At 51.4% G+C, this 24279-nt stretch overlaps 2 protein-coding genes across 36 annotated transcripts in view; one reads left to right on the top strand and one right to left on the bottom strand.

The window, feature by feature from the left end:
* The first annotated feature begins 7339 nt into the window (after nucleotides 1-7339).
* Nucleotides 7340-19124, top strand: CHRNB2 (cholinergic receptor nicotinic beta 2 subunit). Of its 2 annotated transcripts, XM_023641084.2 has the most exons (7): nucleotides 7340-7681; nucleotides 8923-9068; nucleotides 9248-9292; nucleotides 9669-9778; nucleotides 10655-11627; nucleotides 14988-15154; nucleotides 15400-19124. In XM_023641084.2, exons 1-7 carry the CDS (start codon nucleotides 7618-7620, stop codon nucleotides 15404-15406), a joined length of 1512 nt encoding a protein of 503 aa, XP_023496852.1. In that variant the 5' UTR covers nucleotides 7340-7617; the 3' UTR covers nucleotides 15407-19124. The 2 variants fall into 2 exon arrangements, with proteins under 2 accessions (XP_023496852.1, XP_023496853.1); XM_023641085.2 differs by lacking the exon at nucleotides 15400-19124 and having other exon boundaries at nucleotides 7348-7681; nucleotides 14988-15296.
* Nucleotides 19125-21178: 2054 nt separating this feature from the next.
* Nucleotides 21179-24279, bottom strand: part of ADAR (adenosine deaminase RNA specific) — a 44658-nt gene continuing 41557 nt past the window's right edge. For all 34 annotated transcript variants that reach the window (XM_023641080.2, XM_023641083.2, XM_070268089.1 and 31 more), the window contains one exon: nucleotides 21179-24259. In XM_023641080.2, coding sequence (XP_023496848.1) covers nucleotides 24022-24259 — 238 coding nt within the window. In that variant the 3' untranslated portion in view covers nucleotides 21179-24021. The remainder of the gene's footprint in view (nucleotides 24260-24279) is intronic.

The following is a 24279-nucleotide window of genomic DNA, read 5'->3' as shown; positions in this document are numbered from 1 at the left end:
TCCATATTTTGTAAAGGTTTTTAATTAGAAGAAAACAACATGATGAGAGAGTCCTACAATGTTGCACAAACTCCAAGTCTCAAATGAAGAAACTCAAACATCGTGGTCACTGGGATGAGGTCTGTCTGTCTCTTTCTCTGCTAGTCTGTTCAGCATTTCAGCTTTCTGACTGGGAGAGCCCTCTGGTATGTAGAAGCCTGGTGTGGCGTCATATCTGGTGTTCTGCTGAAATGTGGAGAGCAGGGGCATTAGAAATGGAAAGGAAGTTATGGATATATTCATTTAATGAATACTTGGGTGCTGGAGAAGCAAGAGTGAGTAAAACAGAAATCCCTGCCCTCCTGGAGCTTACATTCTATTGGGGGAAACAGACATGATAAAGGCAGGGTCTACAAAGCCAGCTGACTCACTGGATGTGGGAGAAGATCAACAGATAGTTACTGAGCATCTACTACATGTGAGGCACGGGGGATGCAGCATTGAACGGGACAGACCTAGTCCTCACCTTTTCTGTGTGTTCAGCCTGGGAGAAAGTCAGACACACAATTGCAATTATGGTGAGTGCCTCAAAGCAGAACAAGGCTGGGGATCAGGGAAGGCGTCCCTGAACAAGTAACATGCTAAATTCTGAAGAATAATAGAATTACCTAAGGAGGAGGAAGGGCCAGACACTGTCCCAGGCAGAAGGGGCGGCATGTGCAAAGGTTTTGAGGTAGGACCGTGGCAACTTGGAGGAATGGGAAGAAGGCCTGTCTCTAGAATGAGGGAGAGAGAGCGATACAGGTAAGGTAGGCAGGGGTTAAATCTTGGCAGATACTCAAAACCATGTTTAGGAGCTTGGGCTTTATTTTAAGATCAAGGAAGATTGAAAGATCACTAGAATTTTGAGAAGCTCTGGAAGCCTGGGTAACTAATAGTGGTAGCACTAAAGAGAATAAGACTTCCTAAAGGAGAGCTGAGTTTTGTGGGAAAGGTGGAGAGTTGGGTTATGAACATATTGAGTGTGTGGAGGGAGGAGGCGATGTGTGACATTCTCCTGGAGACATCCAGTGGGTGTGGGTTCTGAGTTCAGGAGAGAGGCAGAGCCATGGTGTTAACTGGAGAGTCGGCTATAGCTGGCCTTTGACTTGGACCATAAAGGGGGCAGCACAGCTGAGTGGAAAGAGCATGGACTGGAGAATCAGACAGAACTGAGCTTGGCTTTGAGCTCTTCTGCTTTGCTAGCTATCTGACCTTGGAAAAGTTATTTAATTTCCGTGAAACTCAGTTTCCTTGTCTGTAAAGTGGGTATGATACTCTCTGCCTTGCAGCGTGGGTGTTTGTGCTGGTTTGGATGAAATGAGATATGTAAAATGATTAACACAGTGATGGGTGTAGAGTATACTGCTCAGCAAATGTTAACACTACTACTGCTATGATGATTGTTACTACTACAAAGTCAGGAGGCCCTGACCATTCAATACACATTTTTGGGGCTTTGCCACATGTCAGACTCTGGTCTAGGTATGAATATATACAGCAGAGACAGGATCCCTGCTCCATGGCACTTACATTATAGTGCAAAGAGTCATATAATAAACAGATGAATAAAATAACCAGAAGAGTACCAGACTGGTAAGTAGATGCAAGAAATTAAGGTAGGGTCATGTGGGAGAGAATGACTGGGGGTTAAAGTCCAGTAGTCAGGGGAGGTCTTCTAGGGAGGCAGTGTTTGAGCTGAGATCTGATGAGGAGAAGGCAGGCCTGGGAGGGACTAGGGAAGAGCATCTAGGCAGAGGGAGTAAGAACCTCAAAGACCCTGAGTGAGAACAAAGGTGGTATGGTCGAGAAGGAGGAAACTAATGATATACTGGCTGAGAGCATGGACTTGGAACCCCAGCTCTGCCAGCTGTTAATGGTGTGACCTTGGGCAAGTTCTTAGCCTGTTTGTCCTTCAGTTTCTGCATCAGTAACACGGAGATCATAATAGTACCTACCTCATAAGATTGTTGGGAGGATTAAGTGAGATAACACATGAGAAGTGCTTAGAACAGGGCACATAGTAAGAGCTTGGTAGAGGATCAGCATAGCTTGAGTCTAATGAAAGGGTGGTGGTGGGGGGTAGGAGATGAAGCCAGTGAAGAAAGCAGGGGCCATATATGGAGACCACAGTAAGTTATCTGGGTTTTATTCAAAGTTCAGTGGGAAACCATTGAAAGCTTTTAAGCCATGAGTGGCATGATCTGATTTTAAATCTTAAAAGATCCTTCTGGCTGTTCTATGGAAAATGGATTGTAGGGATTTTTTTTTTTTTTTTTTTCTCCAAAAGGACATGTGTTATCAGAGTGAACAGATGCCCCTGTTGGGGCAGAGTGGGCAGCCTTCTCCTTTGACTTGCTCCCAGAAGCATAGCATTCTGTGACTGACTCAACAAATAGTCCTGAGCACTTATGCTCTGCCAGGAACTGTAGTGGGCCCTGCGGGTGCAGAGACGAATAAGATACAGTCCCTGTGTAGAGTGGCTGGTCTAAATCCTGGCACAGAGGAGGGGGGTCCTTATATGACAGCTGACACTCATTTTGTCATTTCTTTTTTAAGATTTTATTTTTCCTTTTTCTCCCCAAAGCCCCCTGGTACATAGTTGTGTATTCTTAGTTGTGGGTCCCTCTAGTTGTGGCATGTGGGTTGTGACCTCAGCATGGCTTGATAAGCGGTGCCATGTCCGCACCCAGGATCTGAACTGGCGAAACCCTGGGCTGCCGAAGCGGAGCGCGTGAACTTAACCAGTCGGCCACAGGGCCGGGCCCCCTTATTTTATCGTTTTTGTTGTATGTCTTATTCCTGCCCTCAGGAGCACATGGTAATGGATGAACTGGAGCCAGATAGCATCAACTGTAATACAGTGTGACAAACGCAATAACAGTGGTCAAGAAGGGTGATAGTGGTCAGGATTAACTTCCAAGAAAGAATGTGAAAGTAGAAGTAACTTAGATGGAAGTAGGGGGACATTCTGAAAAAAGTAGGCCCTAAAGTAGAAGAGGTCGGGAAGAAAGGCCTGAGACAAAGGAAGAGGGACTTAGTAGAAGAGAGGAAGAAGATGAGGAGAGGGCTCAGTGTAGGCAAGATTGTAGAAATCTTGGCGGTTGGTGCTTTAGCCTGAGGCCCCAGAGTAACCTTGAGAATATAGATTCTCCTGGAGGTCAATTTAGCAATAAATAATTAATCAAGAAACTTCAGGGACCGGCCCCATGGCCCAGTGGTTAAGTTCCCACGCTCCGCTTCGGCAGCCCAGGGTTTCGCTGGTTCAGATCCTGGGCATGGACATGGCACTGCTCGTCAGGCCACATTGAGGCGGCGTCCCACATGCCACAACTAGAAGGGCCCACAACTAAAATACATAACTATGTACTGGGGGGATTTGGGGAGAAAAAGCAGCTGAAAAAAAAAAAGATTGGCAACAGTTGTTAGCTCAGGTGCCAATCTTTAAAAAAACAAACAAACTTCAAAACCTTTGAGCCAGCAGTTTCACTTGGAAATTATTAAAGGTAAGTGCAAAAATTTATCTGCAATGGAATACTATGCAGCTGTTAAAAATAGTTATCAAAGAATACTTACTGGTATAGAGAGATGTTTGAGAAATAGTAAATGGAAAAGGAAGGTTACAAAGGTATATTACAGTGTGCTTTAAAAAAATAAAATGTACTCGATTTAGTTATGTATCCAACAGAAATACATATGTTTATACACCAAGAGCATGAATGAGAATGTTCATGACAGTATTATTTTTAATAGTCCAAAATAGGGAACAACCCAAATATCTGTCAGTGGTGGAATGGATAAACGATGATAGAGTCATACAATGGAACACTCTACAGCACTGAAGATGAGTGAACTACAACTACATTCAACAATGGCCATAATTCTCACTAATGCAGTGTTTAAAAAGACGCAAAAGATTATGATTCCATTTATGTCAAATTCAGCAGGCAAAGTTGATCTATGATGTTAGAAGTCAGAATAGTGGTTACTTTTTTTCAGTCATTTTTTTTAATTGTGGGAAAAGACACATAGAAAATTTACCATTATATACATTATAACCATTATAAAGTATACAATTCAGTGGCATTCAGTAATTCACAATGTTGTGCAACTTTTACCTCTATCTAGTTCCAGAACTTCAAGCAGTACCCATTAAGCAGTCCCCCCCGATTTCTACCCTCTTCTCCAAGATATTACTTTTTTAAAACTTTTTATTGAGATTATGATAGTTTACAACATTGTGAAATTTCAGTTGTACGTTGTTTGTCAGTCATGTTGTAGGTGCACCCCTTCACCCTTTGTGCCCACCCCCCACCCCACCTTTCCCCTGGTAACCACTAATCTGTTCTCTTTGTCTACATATTTAACTTCCACATATGAGTGAGGTCATACAGAGATTGTCTTTGTCTACCCCAAGATATTACTTTTGAAAAGGAGGGAATAATGATTAGGAGGGAGCATATGGGGATCTTCTGGATATTGGTAATGTTCTACTTTTTTTTATCTGACTGGGAGTTATATGTCTGTTTTCATGTTGTGAAAAAATATCTAGCTGTGTGCACTTAGAATTTATATACTTTTTGTATGTTATATCTAAGTACACATAAGTTTGGATACATATATATAAATTTGGATATATGTATATATAAAGAGCTAACAGTTATTTTTGTTCTAGGAGGTAGGATTATGAATCTATTTGGTACCTACTTTGTTTTGCTAATTTGTGTTTTCCAATTGTTCTTCATAAATATGTATTACTCTGGTAATAAAATTTTTTAATTTAAAATATCTTAAACGAAGGGAAATAACATTGATTGTAATGCCTTTCAGGAGAAAATGTTCCTTACCATCAGAAGCAATGGGAGTGTCCCAACAAAACTTTGCCTGGTCACTCCTTTGCCTCAGGGCTGGTCCTTCTCTGTCCACGCATCACCCTGCCTCGTTCCAGATCGGTCCTCTCTCCCTGGCTGCCATTCTTGCTGGTGGACATGGAAGCAGTGTGTGTGGGAGGCAGGAGGGTGGGAGGGTGTTCCAGCTGTCCTTGGCCACTGGGTGGTTGTGCTCAGAGGACTCACTCCCTGCAAGGCTGGAATGAAGCTTGAGGTAAAAGCTGGGGATTTTGAAAAGAGAAGGTAGAAGCCAAGATGAACAGGCTGCCCAGACTGGCCTGAAGGGAGCATCTGGGAGCAACCAAGGGCTTCAAGCAAGCAAGTGACCCTCTAGTCGGTCAAACCAGAGACAAGCAACCACTCCAGAGAGAGATTTTCATAAAAGAAGATTTTTACAGCCTTCCTCGAACACCCAGCATCCACCAAAAGAGGGAAATACCAAGTACTAACTACATGTAAAGCTCCCTGCCCCTCTCTTTTAGGAGTTTGAAATGCCTTTAAACCCTTGTCTTATTGGCTTTCTCATCTTTCAAATCTCAATTTTCATCTCCATTATTAACCTGTCCCTCCTCTGTGTTTCATAGCACCTCATTTATATCTCTACTAGAGCAGCCAATACATTGTGTAATAAGTCTTTGCCACCGAACTGTGATCTCCTTAATAGGTAGGACTGGGCCTTTTTGATCACTGCTTCGTCAACACCTATACAATTCCTGGCAAACAGTAGATACCCAAATGTTGATCTGAATTGTTGAAGGTAGGTCTTCTTCCTGCCTTTGACCCTGTCCCCAAGTGGAGTGACTGCCCACCTTCCTTCCCTTTTCCTTAAGGCTTTTATTCTCTACTCCTTTCCTTGATTCCAAATCTTCCTTAATCCTTAAGAGATTATTACATGTTTTTCTCATGCACGTGCCCTGGAGCTTGTGGTGTAGATTTATGCCCATGTCCATGTGCATTATGGAGCCTGTAGTTATCCCACTTTCTCTCCAGTCCTTTTCTGGTACTTGTCCTGTTTTTCTCCCTCAATTTCGGGAACTGAGGATATGTTAAATAAGTTGCTTTTAGCTGAGCTTTTGGAGAAGAGTTTCCCCCTACGTGTTAAAAGATGTCAGTCTTGTATGAGCCCTTTTCCTTATTTGTTGAGCCCTCACCATATGCCAGGCACTGTGCCGGATCATGATCCAGCAAGAGAGGCAGCCACCCCCTTAGACGGATTTGTTTATTCATTGGCCAGCCTCTGGAAACATGGAGCAGGGCACCTTACCTGGTCCTTGGTCAGGCATAGCTTCCTTGAGGAACAGACATTTCTGCCAAATATTCAAAGTTAAGAAGAAGGTGGTTGAGGGGAAATGGTGGATAAAAAGAGCCAAGGGAACAACATGTCTAAAAGCCCTTGAAGTATGGAGGATGGGAGAGACAGAATGTTCAAGGATCTTAAAGACATTGCCAATAGTTAGAGTATGTGGAGCTGGGGGTAGTGGCCTAGATGAGATTGAAGAAGTAGGCAGAGGTGGAATAAGACAGACCCTTGATGTATGAGAAGGCTGCTTTAGTCAGGAATCTTTTGGTTGAAAGTGACAAAAATCCACCTAAGAAAAAAGGGAAGCCTTTATTGGCTCAGAAGCTAAAAGTTCAGGGCTTTCAAGATCAAAGATGTCATTGAGTTTTGACACCTCTCTCTCTGTCTCATCTTTGCTCTCCTTTGTTAGCTTGATTCTTGGACTAGCCTCTGTGAAATGGTCCTCTGATCGCCCTTGTCACACAGAAGCCAAAGACTAGAGTGGAAGGAAATGGGGGTAAAAAAGGCTAATTGATAAGGGCCACTTATCTTCCCACTCTTGAAGGTGGCCTTCTTTTCAGGCCATGTCCAGATGTCCCCACCTTGGACCCCCTGGAGGAGGGCAGGAAGCTTGGCCTTTTAGGGAGTTTACAGAGGTCGAGAAGGGGACAGGGAAGGGGATCCTGTTTCCAGACTCCAAAGCTGTTTGCTTTCTTAAAATAGCAAACCCACAGCACACCCCGCCCCACCATCTCTTTCTCTAAGGGCCTGAAATGCATTTTGTGGGCTGCATTCTCAGCCTTCCCGAGAAGCAGGATCATTTAGGTTTGGTAAGAGAAAAAGAGGAGGGCGGGAACCCAGAAACTCCTCCGCACTCCCGCCCCCTCTTTCTGGCCCTCGGCCCCCCTGTACTAAGCGGATCCTGACCTATTTGTCTTACTCGCGCTGTTTCCTCCCGCCCCTTCTCAGACCCCTCCAAGTCCTGCCCCAACTTTGAGGCTTCAGAACTCTTCTACAGTCCCATGAACCGTCCTTCTGCCGCCTCACGCACGCCCTAACTAAGCGGGACCAGCAGAAGAATATCCCATCCCAGGACCCACTTTTTTTCTGGGATCTGGCGCTTCCGCCTCCGGGGCGGAGACTCCTCCCCCTCACCATCCCAATTGTATTCCCTGGAAGAGCGGCCGGAAAAGCCTCCGCCTGTTCACACCGGGATAAGCGACAAGCTGGTTCCTTCTTGCAGTCCGCTCCTGGCGCCCCAGGCCCCGGCACAGCCGCACCGAAGGCCGCGAGCACCACCAGGGCCCAGCTCCAGCCGAGCGCAGCGGCGCGGGAGCGGCTTCAGCACCACGGACAGCGCCCCGCCCGCGGCCCTCCCGCCCGCGGCGCGCTCTGGCTTCTCTAGGCCGGGCGGCGAGCTATGCTGGAGGCATGGCCCTGCGCTACGGCCCCGTGGCGCTGCTCCTCGGCTTTGGCCTCCTCGGGCTGTGCTCAGGTAAGGACATGTTGCCGAGCTATCTCACCTCAGTTAGGCTCGACGGTGGAAGGGAGGGATTCCTAGAGGTGGGGGAATCTGCCGGGGGTCGGGAGAGACCCCTGGGACTACAGGGAGCACCTAGGAGAATGAACTGGGAGGAGGGCATACCCGAAGGAGTAAGTGCTGCAAGGAAGAGATGGAAACGGCAGTGGTGGTGGGGAGGGTGGGCACAGAGAGGAAGGAGGGAGGCGATCTCCCCCGGCTTTCTAGGGTGGCAGGAGGGCAGACTCTGATTGTGACTGAGATGCCGTTTGACTTCTTGTGAAACATTATCTCAAGAAATCTACCTGGTTCAGCACCCTCTCTTGGCTCTCCATCATTTCCTGGCCCCATATTGGGCTCCTAGTTCTGCTCACTCCACAGGGGCAAGGCAGGAAGGGGAGAAGAGACTTCTCAACTCTCTTGTAGGGTAGGACAGGAGACTTGGAAGGGAAGAAGCTCTGGCAGGCGGAGGGCCAGGGGGGAACTCTCTGAGGGGGTGGAATGCGTTTGTGCAGAGTTGCAGAAGAAGATAGATTGTGTAGAGGGGTAGGTACAAAGGGAATGTACAACTCAACGAGCTTTCACACCTACATGCCATCTCATGGGAGGTGGGCTCCTGTGTGTGTGGAACTTGGGACTATATTTATGCCCTCACCCACAGCTCAGGCAGCCCAACTATTCTACTCCAACCCAGTGCCTTTGAGGGGAAGTGTGGGGTCACAGCCACAGTCACATGTGTAGGCATAGAATGTCACTTGTACACATAGGTGGGCACTGACTGAGGAGGAAACCTGTGTAGTGGGACACAAATAACTTCCCCTTTCACCACCCTCCAAAACCTTCTGTGAATCAGAGGTATCGTCTAGGAGAAGCCGTGGAAACAAATCTCAAGTCTTAAAACCACCTTCTGAAACCATGCAGGAAGAGCAGGTCTCCACTAATCCTTGCAGAATGGGTTCTTAGTCTGGAGGCTTCTCTGGGTGGCTGTCTGGGCTCCTCGGTCAGTGACCTCAGAGAGGGGCTTTTCTCTGGGGGCCTCCATGGGGTAACCTAAGCATTTTGCTGTGTCCTTAGGGATGGTGCAGTGGGAAGCTACAGCCCCTCCTGTTTGCGCCTGGGTTGTCCCACTTGCCTAAGGGGTGTGGGATTCCGAGTGGGCCTTCCTTGCCTACTTACTTACCTCTTCCCCCCTCCCCCGACCCCATCCCCTTGCCTAGGAGTCTGGGGTACGGACACGGAGGAGCGGCTGGTGGAGCATCTCCTGGATCCTTCCCGCTACAACAAGCTTATCCGCCCAGCCACCAACGGCTCTGAGCTGGTGACAGTACAGCTCATGGTATCACTGGCCCAGCTCATCAGTGTGGTGAGTGGGGGTCCCAGACTCTGCCCAGCCGATGAAGTCAGCACAACGGGAATGTGTTCACGTTCGCACTTACTCCTCTGGAGCCGTCGAGGCTTAGGGAGGTGTGGGAGGGACCACGGGTGGTTGTACTGGGCCTATAGTCTGGGGGCCCTTCTCAGCAGCTTCTTTCTTCACTGCAGCATGAGCGGGAGCAGGTCATGACCACCAATGTCTGGCTGACCCAGGTGAGTGTGCTCCTCCTGCTTTTCCCTCATTTAATCTCCTCAAGACAAGCAGAAAGATATAGACTTTGGAGTCCTAAACAACTGGATTCAAATCTTGGTTCTTCCACTCACATGCTCTGTGACTTTGAACATGTTAAACTCTGCAAGATTCCTTTTCTCATTTGTAAAATGTAGATTCTAATACCTTCCCTTGGTTGTGCAAATTAAATGAGAAAGTACCTTATGAGCCATATTTGCTGGGCAGAGAAGTCACTGTGGGGAGGCGATGGCTTTTAAAAGCTTCCTCATGCCAGATGGGCCCCTCTTGTCCCTGTCCTTGACCTTGAGCCCCTCCCAGGGCAGAGGTTGGTGCTGCCTCCCTCTCTCCCTTTCCCAGGAGTGGGAGGATTATCGCCTCACCTGGAAGCCTGAGGAGTTTGACAACATGAAGAAAGTTCGGCTCCCTTCCAAACACATCTGGCTCCCAGATGTGGTCCTATACAACAAGTAGGTGACCGTGGAGAAATGAGAAGACTGGAGGAGACCATGGGAGTGTTCAGGGAGGGAAGGGGTCTTGGGGAAAGTAAATTAGCTCATGCCAGGGGAGAGAAGGCACTTTTCATTGGCACAGACACAGTCACTACCCAGACAGACAGACCCAAACCAGTGAGGTATAATGTGGATGGCCAAGGTGACTGGGGCCGTGGCCAGTTCCCTCCCGTTCAGTTAGGAGTCCCAGTGTTTGGAGCTACAGTGGGATACACACGAGGATTGACAGCCCCCAGTGCCTAAACTGATTCAGGAATTGGCTTTCCTCGAGGCTTGGGCAGGATCAAAGAACCTGGAGGTCCCAGCTTCTTCTCCAGCTTCCATCCCCTCTCCTGCAATAATCCCTCTTTACTTCCAAGATCCAAAACCACTGGTGGGACCATCTCCCGCTCCCACCAGCCTCTGCCCCACTCCATTGCTTGGGGCTCCTCACTCTGTCCTCCCTGGTTCCTCCAACTTCTCCACTCTCATGTGGAGCAAGCAGCTTACATAATGCATGACAAGTAGCAAACATATCCATCCAGGTCTTTGTTGTCGTTGTCACTGCCCTCCCCCCACCCCCCACCCCCATCCACCCTCTTGTGTCTCTGAGGGGCCTCACGGGCCTCCTGGTCAGGACACCTCGTCTCCCCACCAACCCACCCAGATCCCCTTCTTACTCAATTCCTGCTCCACCTCCCTAGACTCCTGAATTATTACCCTCCCACCCGGGTTTCCCCTACCCTTACCTCACTTTGCCTTTCCTCTCCTCCCACTCAGGGCTGGGGTGATGGGTGGGGGTGGGGGGGTGGGGGGACGCTTAGGCCAGGGCTGACTGTGCTTATCCCTCGGCAGTGCTGACGGCATGTACGAGGTGTCCTTCTATTCCAATGCCGTGGTCTCCTATGACGGCAGCATCTTCTGGTTGCCGCCTGCCATCTACAAGAGCGCATGCAAGATTGAAGTAAAGCACTTCCCATTTGACCAGCAGAACTGCACCATGAAGTTCCGCTCGTGGACCTACGACCGCACCGAGATTGACCTGGTGCTCAAGAGTGACGTGGCCAGCCTGGATGACTTCACGCCCAGTGGTGAGTGGGACATTGTGGCGCTGCCAGGCCGGCGCAATGAGAACCCGGAGGATTCCACTTATGTGGACATCACGTACGACTTCATCATCCGCCGCAAGCCACTCTTTTACACCATCAATCTCATCATCCCCTGCGTGCTTATCACCTCATTAGCCATCCTTGTCTTCTACCTGCCGTCCGACTGCGGTGAGAAGATGACGCTGTGCATCTCTGTGCTGCTGGCGCTCACCGTCTTCCTACTGCTCATCTCCAAGATCGTGCCGCCCACCTCCCTCGACGTGCCGCTTGTCGGCAAGTACCTCATGTTCACCATGGTGCTCGTCACCTTCTCCATCGTCACCAGCGTGTGCGTGCTCAACGTGCACCACCGCTCGCCCACCACGCACACGATGGCTCCCTGGGTCAAGGTCGTCTTCCTGGAGAAGCTGCCCACGCTGCTCTTCATGCAGCAGCCGCGCCACCGCTGCGCCCGCCAACGCCTGCGCCTGCGGCGGCGCCAGCGCGAGCGCGAGGGCGCGGGTACCCTGTTCTTCCGCGAAGCCCCGGGGGCCGACTCCTGCACCTGCTTCGTCAACCGCGCCTCGGTCCAGGGCCTGGCCGGGGCCTTCGGGGCTGAGCCCGCGCCGGCAGCCGGCCCCGGGCGCTCCGGGGGGCCGTGTGGCTGCGGCCTCCGGGAGGCGGTGGACGGCGTGCGCTTCATTGCGGACCACATGCGGAGTGAGGACGACGACCAGAGCGTGAGTGCGGCGCGGGGCTCGGGCGTGAGATGCGGGGGCTACAAGGCCCTCGGGATCTGGAAAGCCGCGGCGTTGTGTAGACACGCAAAGCTATAGGAGTGCGGGATGCGGCAAGCGCGAGTCCAGCCTGGTGCTGAGGGCGTGGGCGCTCGCTTGGGTTCTCGATTGGCTTCCGGGAGGCGCCGCCTAAGTTGGAGTCGGTACAGAACGACCTTGAGGCTTCCTGAGGACTAGTATCCGGGGCGAAATGCCGCAGCTGGGGCATTTTAGTGCTGGGGGGGCGGCCAGGAAGGGGAGGAGGCCTTCTGGGTTTGCAGTCAGCCTGTGGCCGTGACCCCGAGAATCCCTCCCCACTGCTTGTATTCCCAAATTCGAGTTGTTAATCTGCAGCTCTTAGCACAAACGGCAATGAGTCCTCTGTGCCCCCCAAGGGGGACAAAATTGAGGGCAGTAGAAGGTGTGTGGGTGGGATGAGGGTGGGGATTTAAGAGGTTCCATGAGCCCAGTTGAGGTGGAGGGGACAGAGTCCCAAATCAATAACCCTTTTCTGCTCCCGGGGTCCCCGGGGATGGCCTCCTGAAATATTTATGGGGGGGGGGAGCAAGTGGAGGCCAGGGCTTCCTAGACCCTCCCCCCAGCTTTCTGCACACGCAGCTCTTTCTGCAGCGGCTCCCCAGAAGGGACTCGTTGAGCTCTGAGCCAAGGGTTGGGGAGGAGGCATGATGGGTTGACATCCTCTCACCTTGGGCTGTGGTTGGCGGCCCCACGCCTGGGTCAGTCTTTGGCTGCCTGGCTGGTTCCAGGCTGTGGCTCAGCTGTTGCCATGGTGACTGGCCAGGTTTCTGCTGGGACATGGGGATTCCATTTTGGGGGTGAAGAAGGACAGGCTCCTGTTTAGGAGGGGGCTTCAAAGCCTGAAATTTTTGTTCCCTGGAAGTGCAGGATATCAGGCTGGAGCTGGGGCTTTGGCTAGGGAGCAGGTTATGGTCCTGATGTCGAGGAAGAGGGAGACTGAGGCTGGAGGAGATGGGGCAGGAGGCGTGGAGGCGGCTGAGGCCAAGTGGGAGATGCAGGGGGTGCAGGGGCTCAGCCCAGCTACGTCACTGCCTCCACGTCCCTTGCTGCAGTCTACTCATGTAATGTGCATTTAGTGAGCTAGGTGCCGCAGATGCAGTGACCTACTTGAACGCTACACAGGCATCTCAAACTTAACATGTCCAAAACTGCATGCTTGATCTACATCCCCGCCACCAACTTCATCCTCCTCCAACCTCCCCATCTTTTAGCAAATGACATCACGATCCTCTACCCAATGGTTCAGACCAAAAACTTGAAGTGATCCTTGATTCCTCTCTTTCTCTCTGACCTCCCCCACCATCCAAATCATCAGAAGTCCTGTCCTGTGGGCGCAATCTCCAGAATAATTCTCAGCTTCATCCTTTCTTCACCATCTCCACGTTCCCCCCAGGGCTGTAGGCCTCCATCAGCTCTTGCCTGGACCAGGACAGAGACTCCTAATGGCCTCCCTGATTCAGCTCTTTGCTCCTCCATCCAAATAGACCGTGTCTCCTTCTCAACTTGTGCCTTCTCCCCCTCGCTCAGGTCACTGGCTTATCTGCTCCACTGTTCTGAGCGAGGTAAGCTCTCTCCTGTCTCAGAACCTTTGCACGTGCCTGGAATGCCCTTTTCTTTTCCTTTTAAAAATTATTACTATTTTTAATTTTTGCTTTGCTGTTTGAGAGTAAGTTGCAGACATTGTGACACTTTATTCCAAATACTTCAGCATGTTTCTCCTAAAAAAGGGACATTGTCTAGCATCACCCAGGTTCAATGATCAAATTCAGGACTTTTAGCATCAATGCAATACCTTTATCTGATATAAAGTCCATATTAAAATTTTTCCAATTGTCTCGGTAATGTCATTTGTAGCCTCACCCCCCGCTCCTCAATCCAGGATCTCGAATTGCATGTAGTTCTCCTGTCTCTTTAGTTTCCTTCCATCTGGAACGGTTCCTCAGCTTTGTCTTTCACGGCATAAACATTTTTGAAGGGTACAGGCTGGTTGAAGGTCTCTCAGTTTGGGTTTGTCTGGTTGTTTCTTTCTTCAATGTATGCCTGACACAGCTGGCTCCTTCTCACTTACCAGATTTTAGCTTAAACATCACCTCCTCAGAGACGCCTTCCCAGACCACACCCTAAATTATATCTTCCCCTCCATTCCTCTATCTCAGTTCTTTGTTTCCTTCTAAGCACCCAGCACTGTGTAATTACTTTATTTTTACTTGTTTTGCGTCTGTCTCCCTCAGTAGATGTAAACCGTAGGATTGTTTGTTTGCTCTCAGTCATCTCCCCATGCCTAGCCTGGTGCCAGGTACATAGTAGGCACAAGTGTGACATGGATGAGTCATTATACAGCTGATGTCTAGTGAAGGTGCACAGTTGCCTCCTTTCCATCCTCCTGCTTGCCAGGCTGCGGGTGAACATGTGTACAGAGGCCCAGACTCAGACGGGAGTGGAGCAGCTCCGAGTGGAGGCCAGCCCTTCGTGCAGGCCCTGTAGAGGTTATTCTCTTTTGAATGATTTGCTTCCATCTGGGACCCAGTCCTCACCCCTGGGGCCTGCATGCTCAAGGCGGTGCTGCTGGACGGGGCTCCCCATGCAGTCATATAAGGAACAAGGCCCGCAGAGGCAGCCATTCATTCACTGACTCAACACCCATTACTGACACTCTGTGTTCCAGATGCTGGGATTACAAAGATGAATCAGTTCGGGTCTCTATAGTTTAGGAGCTCATAACTTATAGATGGGGGAATGGGAGTCAGACATGCAAGTTGAAATGACAATACAATGCAGTAAAAATACTGTGATAGAGATGTGGACACAGTGCTGAGGGAACCCAGAGGAGACAGTGGTTCATTCTGGTCGAGTGGATCAGGGAAGCCTTCATAGACGAGTTGACATTTGATTTGGGCTTTAAAGGATGTGTAGGAGTTCACCAGGTAGAGAAAGAGAAGACTGAAATCCTAGATAGACAGGAAACCCAAAGGCACAGAGACCTGAGAGGACACATTGGGCTTTGGTAAGTCTGGTTATAAGGCAGAAGAGGATAGGAAGTAGGCTCAGATTTGTCATAGGTGGGTCCTAATTCAAGCCCTGGGAGTTTGTATGGGCTCTGCAGGCAGTGAGGCCACTCTGGAGGCTTTTAAGCAGGCAAGACTGGAGCCATGCTTTGGGTCACTGTGGGATCATGGAGGGAGAGGAATGATGTGTGTGTATGTGGTGGGACCTCCTTATCCCCATTCCACTCCTGTCCTGCATCATGTGACTGATACCTGGGCCTCTCTCCTCTCCTCTGTCCAGGTGAGTGAGGACTGGAAGTATGTCGCCATGGTGATCGACCGCCTGTTCCTTTGGATCTTTGTCTTCGTCTGTGTCTTTGGCACCATCGGCATGTTCCTGCAGCCTCTGTTCCAGAACTACACCACTGCCACCTTCCTCCATGCAGACCACTCGGCTCCCAGCTCCAAGTGAGGCCCTCCCCAGCTCCAGGCTCCTTCCCCACCTTGCCCTCTGTTGTACAATAGTTTTGGGTGGAGGAGGGATGAGCGAGCTACCAGGAAGAGGGGCGCTGCCCCCACAGATCCATCCTTTCACTTCACCTGGAGCCCCTCCCCCTCCCCCCCCCCCCCCCAACACCGCCAGCGCCGACCTGGAGGCTGGACCAGCTGCCTTGTGTTTTGGCTGCTCTCCTTCTCCTCTTGTACCAACCCAGGCAATAGTGTTGCTGGTCGAGGATGAAGGCTGAGAAGCGGAGGACAGAGATGTTGGAGCCGTCCATCCTGAGGAAAGTGTGCTGGGGAAGGGGCAAAGAAGGGGACAGAATCATTCGCTGCCTCAAAGTCATGAGGGAAGGGGTATGCGGGAGGAGAGTGGGAGGGACAGGGACTCTGACTCTGTGCTGGGCTGGCCTGACACAATGGTAGATCAGAAGGGAGGAACAAGAGGAGAGTGGTCTGGGTGGCCTGACGTCTGCCCCTGCTTAAGTGGACAGCGGCTGGGCCGGGTGGGCCTCACGGCGGGCAGAGCTTCCTGCCCAGAGGGTTAGCCTGTGCTGTGGTCAAATTCCTCAGGGGGGGCGTCCGGCCCAGTCCCCCAGGACCTTGCTTCTAAGGGGTCCAGAGCCCAGCCCTTCTCCCCGTGAAGAATTCTCTGCACCCCCTGCACTTCCCTCTCCTGTTTTGCTCAGGCCACGGTGTGACGGGCAAGGCTGGGTATTAGGGGAGCCTCTGAGTTCTGAGTCTTTGGGTGGCCTGCTTGGAGTCCGAGGTCCGTGTACTTGAACTATACGAGAAGTGCCGGTTCACAGGCTTTCTCCCCACTTGAACTGACTGGTTGTTTGAAGGAAGTAAACTAAGGACTTTAATTTTAAGCAGACCCAGCCTTTTTGCCCTCAGCAGAGCTGGCTGGGCGGGCGAGAGCGGCTGTGGAGGCCAGCCAAGCAGGGAGTGACCGGCCGGAACTCTGCCACATCAGCACTGCTCCTGCCCCGGTCCTTCCATTCACGCTTCCGTCCTTCCTGCTCTGGCCCCTCCCCTTTCCCTCCCAACCAAACCTGAGCAGGCTGGAAGCAGAACTTCAAAGGACGGGTCTGCTGCTGCCAGTGGCTCCTCAGAAAACACAACCTTTGGCTTCCTGTCCTGTGGGTCCCTGGAGGCATTATCCTGACACTCCTCCCAGGGTCCAGCTGGATGCCACTGGCCTCTTAGCCCAGGAAACAGACCTTTCACGGGATCTCCTGCCCCTGCGGCCACCACATGACTGGCTCTGATCTGTGGTCCCAGCCTGTACTCAGTGGTGGGCCAGCAGGTAGCTGGTCCCAGAGGGGTGAGTCTGCCAAGCACACACAAGCGTCCTGCCCAATACAGACCTCCATGTTCTCTGGAGCCCAGCTGGACTCCCACTTCTCCAGGCACAGCAGAGGTGGAGGGGGTACTGATGGGTGGGAGGAGACACAGTGCAGGTGAAGGGCGCTTGGCAGGGATCACAGCCTGGATTCGAGTCCCACCTCTGCCACTTACTTGCTCAGCCAGCTTCAGCAAGTCTCTTTGCCTTGCTAGGCCCCAGCTTCCTCACCTATAAAATAGGGTAGTAACGTCCTCTTGGGTTTGCTGTGAGGATGAAGTGATGTTGGTGAAAAAGCCCAGTGCTGTACCTGGCACGGAGTAGATGCTTCACGAATGTGGAGTCTGAGAGGCAGTCAGAGCTGACGGGAGTGGGGTCATCTGACTGTAATGTCAGTCTCCGTCCCAGACCCTTCCTTGCCCTATCTCTTCCTCAAGCAAACCAAGTCCCCCGAAACAGGGCCCGGATAAATGCTGGGGGAGCTGGGTGCTGGCAGGATGCAGCTGCAGAGGAACAGTACAGGGAATGCTCAGGGAGTCTCATGGGTGGGCCTCTCTCTGGAGCATCCTCAGCAAAGTGTCATTACATTCCTGGGCTGATCTCTGGCCCTGGCCTGGCCTCCTCTGTGTCAGCTCCTCCCACCACAGGACTCTGGGCTGATCCAGTCTTGTACTGGCTGTAGAAGAGCACCACTGGGACTAAGCCCGCAGGTATGCGAGATGTGCCTCAGCGCACTTCCCCACCCGCCAGAGTGGGCTCATGGACATCTCTTCTGTGGGGGAGTCTCAGCACTATGGAGACTCCCTTCCAGAACAGCAAATTGAGAACTGTCTGGACCCCCCTCAAACTCATAGCCCTGAGGAAACATCCCAGAACCTGAAACAGCAACTGGAAAGAAACCCTCCCTCTGAAGGGCAGGGGCCTCCTTCTGAAAGGTAGGGTGCCAGCCTGAGACACCCCCGCCTGGACTCCTTACCAGCGCCTGGGCTGCTGGCGAGGCCCCGTCGGCTGCTGCTCTGGCTATCTTTGCTGTTAGTACTTCCCACAAGTAGCTGTTGTCCAAGTCAGTCACCAGACGGTGCAGGAGCGGCTGTTGGAGAGCAGCTTGTCCAGCTCCTCTCCACAAGCCATCTGACACGTAAGGAACTCGAGGCCCAGAGGTTGCTGCCTGACCTTGCATAGCACGTAACTCTGAACTTGCTCATCCTCCTCCGTAAAGTGGGGATGACAGAGCTGGCCGAGGGCTGCAGCAAGGGAGAGGGATCAATGTATATGAAGGGTTAACCGGGCAGATCCCTGGGGCAGTGCCATTCCCTCCATCACTGGGTGCAGCCCTTTGGGGACCATGCCAGTAGGGAGGAAGGGAGGGCCGAGGGGGAAGAAGGAGGGTCCCACTGCATGGGCAAGGTGTTACCACATGTCAGTACAGAGTGTGAACCCTCAGGGGCATTGGGAAGCTTTGGAGAACCCGTCTCCTCTACCCTTGGGTCCTCTGTCCTCTTCCCTCAGTGTGCTCAGGGAAGCTCCTTGGAGAGAATCGGGTGCCCAGCTCAGCGGTGGGCAAGGACCAGAGGCCCCAGATCTGAAGTGGGAGGTAGAGATACCGCACTGAAATCCAAGCGAGGTGGGCTGGGAGGGGGGCAGTGAGGAAACGAGTTGGGCTTGTCTCCATCAGACGGCAAGGCTGAACGCGATCTGAGAGCTCTTTTTGTCTGAAAAGAGGGCATGAAAGACTCTCTGCTTTTGAGGGTTGGCATTGCAGCAGGAGGAAGGCAGTCTCCTGGCAGTGAGGAATCTAACACGGAACAGCTGGCACCACGTTAGTGAAGATTGAAAAGCAAACGAGACACAGGCAGCCCCCTAGCTGGCATTTCTGCACAGGACAGCTGTCTGCGGAGGAGGGGCAAGGTTGTTTCCCTCTAAGTACACGGAGGATTTGGGGGCTTTGAGCCCTGTTCTGCTCTCCTCCCAATCCCCTGATTAGCTCCTGTTTGCTCAGGGCCTGCTCTGTGCCACTGCTTCCTTACAACAGTCCTGCAGGGAAGGGGCCCCTGTGACAGAAGGGAAAGCAGGGCTCAGAGAGGCCGAGTGACAGCTAGCGAGTCGCGCTGTGCCTGAAACCCAGACTGATCGAGTCCATGCTCTCGCCGTGGCCTGAGGCCAGTGGGAGGAGAGCTCCTTGGGAGGAAAGTGAGGGGCAGTTGGGGTCCTCTCTGAATTCACTACGCGAGCCAGAGTGGACTCAGATCCAGTTGTTACCTCTGCTCTAAGCAGAGTTGGGCTGGTGTCACAGCATCACTCACAGCCTGCCTGGTGCTGGCCAGTCACCCGCCAGACTAGACAGAACAAGCAGCCACCTTTGACTATTCATCCCACAGGCCTGAGGGGTCAGTGTGATACTCACATGCTTCCTAAGGGACTGTAGGTCCAGGAGTCTTAGGACCCCTCACTCACCACCCTCAGTGCCCCCATCTCCCTGACACTGGCCTTGGCCTCCCTTATCTACGCTCCTGGAATATTTGCACTGGTCTAGCCCATTCCAGGCCAGACTCATTAGGAACTCAAGATTCTCTTAAAGAAAGTTGTTTCCAAAGATGTCTTGTCTCTCTGTAATGTTTTGGGGAAAGAGGGAGGACTCTCATGGGTCGGGGGTGGCAAATATGGGAAAAAGGGAGCGTGCTGGGGAAACGGGACTCATGAGGTTAAAGACATTACAAGACTCTAAAGAAAAGGTCAGTGGTAACTTTAATTATTGTGATATGTTGCCTTACAAGTCCATTCATCAGATGGAGAAGAAATGGCCAAATGTGGGCCCCATAGCAGATGAAGCCCAGAAATAGGTTCCGGGGAAGACCTTTTTAAAGAAGGGACCCTTGGGGGCCAGCCCCACGGCCAAGTGGTTAAGTTCCTGCGCTCCGCTTCGGCGGCCCAGGGTTTTGCCGGTTCAGATCCTGGGTGCAGACATGGCACTGCTCATTAGGCCACGTTGAGGTGGCGTCCCACATATCACAACTAGAAGGACCCACAACTAAAATATACTTGGGGGATTTGGGGAGAAAAACCAGGAAAAAAAAAAAAGATTGGCAACAGTTGTTAGCTCAGGTGCCAATCTTTAGAAAAAAAAAGAAGGGACCCTGGAGGACAGGGCAGAGGTGAGGACCAGTCTCCCAGAGGCAGGACGGCCGGGCTTCCTTTCACAGCCAGAGGCCAGACCTGCTCCCAGAACACTGGTTTGATCTGGCCCCAAATCCTGGAAACAGTATTAAGTTGTGGGCTCCCTAGATGAAATGCAGACTGAACAGCAACTGAAACAAAGAAAATTCCTCTCATGTCCCCACGGGGCAGTCCTGCTTCCCAGGCCACTCGGAGGTGGGTGGTGGGGAGGACAGGCTTTTCCGTCTGCAGATGTGCCTGGCACTCACATCAGGTGCGAAGGAAACTGTCTCCTTTCTGAAAGCCCTGGACACTACATTTCCCCCCAGGTGGAACCGGGAGCTGCCTGAGGAGACAGGAAGATGTGCTGGAGATCCCTGGTACATCATGCAGGTGGAGACGTTCTTCTTCGCCGTCTTTAAACTATTCAGCTCACCTAGCACTGTATTTCAGCAGATTATGAACAACACCCATGCAGAGTTCTGACCCTTACTTAAGGTGTCCCCAAACAGGCCACTGGCCCTCCCGGCCTTGTTGTCCCATCTGTACAATGGATGAGGGCGGAGCCTTCATTGTGACTCAGCCTCGCTGTTCAGTACTTTGGGTCCTCTAGTATGACACCATTTTTAAAAGGTCAAAGATGAGGGGCTGGCCCCGTGGCCGAGTGGTTAAGTTCGCGCGCTCCGCTGCAGGCGGCCCAGTGTTTCGTTAGTTCGAATCCTGGGCGCGGACATGGCACTGCTCATCAGACCACGCTGAGGCAGCGTCCCACATGCCACAACTAGAAGAACCCACAACGAAGAATACACAACTACGTACCGGGGGGCTTTGGGGAGAAAAAGGAAAAAATAAAATCTTTAAAAAAAAAAAAAAAATTAAAAAAAAAAAGGTATATCTTTAAAAAAAAAAAAAAGGTCAAAGATGAGTGTTGCAGAAATTCTGGACTAAATTACAATGTGGAAAGTGGTGCATCCTCTTTGAAATTCAACGTGGAGAGACATTCAGGCTACCTTCAATAAAACAGAAAGCAAATGGCCTGTCTCCTAAGACTGCAGCCAAGCCAGTTCTGGTCTCTGCTGCAACTTCATTCCATATATGCACATCCCTGCAGGGAAGAGAGCCGGTGGGGGCAGAGGGCTGAGGAAAAACACCCTTCACGCGGAGAGCTGGGGTTGTGTATGTCACTGTGGTATTGTCTCAGGGGATGTTCTTCTGCTCTGGGCTTTGAAATCTTGCTTATCAAACCTCTGGGGACAAGATATTTAATTATGGGCCCTGACGGGGAAGGGGGTGTGTGGAGCCTGCTGCCCCCACCCCACCTGGACACAGGCTCACCTCCCAGGGAGCCCTCTGAAATGGCTCCTTTCTGCCGGCTGACGGACGACCCTCTCCCCAGGTTCTGTGTCAGACGCAGCTGATGCTGTTACCCAAAATCCCAGGATCACAGCTCCCTCTGTCCCCACTTTCACTTCCCCCAAGAAACCAAGATTTGAGGCTTTCTAACAATTCGATTCTTCTTTTTTATTTATCAGGAATGTGTATTTTTAGTCACTGTTACCAAGGGACACAAAAAAGCAGAATCATGGAACTGACTGCAGTCATCCTGGCACCAAGTCTATGCTTGGGCTCTTCCCCACTCTGCTCTTGGAGTCACTACCAAGACCCCAAAAACCAAGAAAGTGTCTGCATTGTAAGTAAGGAAATAGCTTCAAGCAGCGACAGTTCGTACAAGTGATTATTCAAAGAATGCACAAGAGCCACAGTTCAGACAAATCAACTACAAGGATCATTTAACCAAAAAAAGGGGGGGGAGGCAGGGGTCTTGCTGCTTAAAAACAAAGATCGGACAAAAAAGTGAAGAGAACACTCTAGGTGGGGGCTCGACTGCCTCTGTCCTGGGTGACTCAGAGGGGTGTGAGGGGGCACGGCCGTGCAGGGCCGGACACAGGCTCGTTTCCAGCAGACACGTGGGGGTACAGGGATGCCTGGCTCTCTCCCTACAGCAGAGACCGAAGACTGCGAGTTTGTTAGACGAGACCGAGGGGAGGGGAGGGCTCTGCTCCTTCGAGCGGCCCGTGCTCCTGGTTAGAGAAGAGGCGGTGAGTCAGAGCTCTGCCGGAGATTCTGAGGGTGGACCCAAGGGGCTGAACGTCCCGAGAACCAGTAGGTGGTGCCCTCCAGCCGAAGACCCAGGGAGAGGAGCTGCCTCCCGGGGCAGGACTGACTTTGCGTGCCTTCAGCAGATTCACAGGACGGGGTGGCAGGCCCCTTCCATGCCAGATGACAGGCACCATTTCCCTACCAGTTCCTTGGGACACTTTGCTGTTCCACAAAGACATCCTTAGTATACTTAAAAAACTTGAGTTTTCTTATTTTGGTCAGAAGTACAAAGGGAACAGTAGCCACAAGAATAAAAGTGCAACCATGGATGTATCCACTGTTGAAGAGGGGGACGGTCAGAGGGCTAACTAGTCGGTGGTTTGCGGCGTGTTGGGGAGGGTGGAAAATCAGCTGAGGGCACTGGCTTGGCATGTTCACAGATACAGAGGAATCATCTAGAGGAAAGAGACAGGCTCAGGTCTGGAGGTGACAGGCCTCTCTACTTCTCTGGAGCATGTCTGGCTGACTTAGGCCCAGAGCTAGACTCCACAGAGAGGCTGAAGGCTCTAACCACAGGAGTCAACGTGAACGTGAGGTGTAGACAAAGGGTCCCACCTCCCAGAGTTTTAGGACAACCTGCCCTTTCACCTACAACTACTGTTGTATGTCAACCCTATAAAGATTCCTTGACAGGTGGGAGATCTCAGGTCTGTGACCTGCTCGTGAACAACCTTCTGAAGCTGTCTGGCCAAACAAAAGCACTTGGATAAACTGAGCATTAGATCTGGATTTTAAATCTGCGCAATCGGGGCCAGCCCAGTGGCACAGCAGTTAAGTGCGCACGTTCCGCTTCGGCGGCCCGGGGTTCACCGGTTCGGATCCCAGATGCGGACATGGCACCACTTGGCAGGCCATGCTGTGGTAGGCGTCCCACATATAAAGTAGAGGAAGATGGGCACGGATGTTAGCTCAGGGCCAGTCTTCCTCAGCAATAAGAGGAGGATTGGCAGCAGTTAGCTCAGGGCTAATCTTCCTCAAAAAAAAAAAAAAAAAATCTGCACAATTGCAGGTTATCGGTAGCAGTTAAGAATCAACATTTATGGCATCCTTTGAACAACTCCTAATTTAGCCATGATTTAGTCAACTTCCCTTCATATCACTGTCGTGAGAAAGATGCTGGGTGGAACAGGGATCTGACCCCACGTGATTTTTTGCCCTCATTCTTGCTAAGTCCTGATTATCTGAGCAGAGATGATTTGCCCCTAGAATCTGTCCTGGGTTGTTTCCTACCAGCTGACCGGGGTCTATGGCCCTAATGCCCCCACTGGTAGGACAAATACCTAGGAATGCTTTAGGAGGGGGGCAGCTCGAAGCTTGGCATTATTCCAAGGCATGTCTGCACTCTCCTCCTGGGAAATGGTCTGTCACCCCTGCAGGGGGAACCTCCGCTACTGCTCGGGCAATTTCCTCCGCCCAGGCTGGTCTGGCGGGCGCTGGCCTCCCCTGCTGCCTGGCAAGGGATGCACCTCCGGCGCTGCAGCCTCCTCAGCCTCCTGACCCCTCCCAAGCTGGCTAAAGTGCAAGGTCTGAAGATTGCGGAGCATTATCTGCAGATTCTGCTCACACCTGGCACCAGTAATTAACTGACGACAGTTTTAAACTCCTTCCCTTGTAAGTGTTCCACCAAATTCTTTAAGTTCACCTCTTTACCTTCCTGGAGGAAAAGGAGAAACTTAATGATCACAAGGAAAGAATCTGAGACAGGGAGGCAGGGAAGTGGAGGGCCTGCAGAATCCACAAAGGAAAGCATCAGTCCCCGACATGATTCACACGGAGCTGGCTGGAACCTACTCAAGACCACAAGAGGTCAGTGTAGCAAACAAAAAGGGAAGGGAAATGGAAAAATCCGAAACAGAACTGAGGAGGAAATGGGCTGCAGGTGCTCAGTGACTGCTGACACTTTGGGCGGAAAGAAAAGATAACCCCTTCTCTCTCCCCTCAGGTCTCTACTCTTTGCTTGGGAAAAGAGAAGGGGGCCTGGCTAGACCCAGCTTCATATTCCCAAAGAAAGCAGGATAAACCGGAACCCAAAGTTCTCAGTATCACCAACTGTGGTTCCGTTGGAAAAAAAAAAAACGAAAAGAAAAACCACCCCTGGATCAACGTGATGAGGAATGCTACGACCTACCTCTCTCGCCCCAGTGTGAAACACCCCCAACCCGTCAGTCACTGGGTCACACTATACTGGGCAGAGGTAAAAATTCTTCTCCTCCTGGGGCTTGCTTATCCAGTTCCCGTAGCCCATGTCTTTCAGGCTCTTTTTGAAGTAGTTCTTGGCTGTCTCATAGTCACGGGCAGCTTTCTTGGCCTCACCATAGGAGAGTCTAAGTAGATCCCTGCGGGACCGGAAGGAGCAGAGCTTCTTAAACAGAAGAAAAATGTTCTTCTTGGAGACCCGGGACAATTCATTCCGTGGCCTGGAGAAACAAAAGCACTC

The sequence above is a fragment of the Equus caballus genome, chromosome 5 (genome assembly GCF_041296265.1).
Source record: "Equus caballus isolate H_3958 breed thoroughbred chromosome 5, TB-T2T, whole genome shotgun sequence".
Classification (NCBI taxonomy): Eukaryota; Metazoa; Chordata; class Mammalia; order Perissodactyla; family Equidae; genus Equus; species Equus caballus.
The sequence above is the reverse complement of the archived record's forward strand: the minus strand, read 5'-3'. Positions and strand labels throughout refer to the sequence as shown.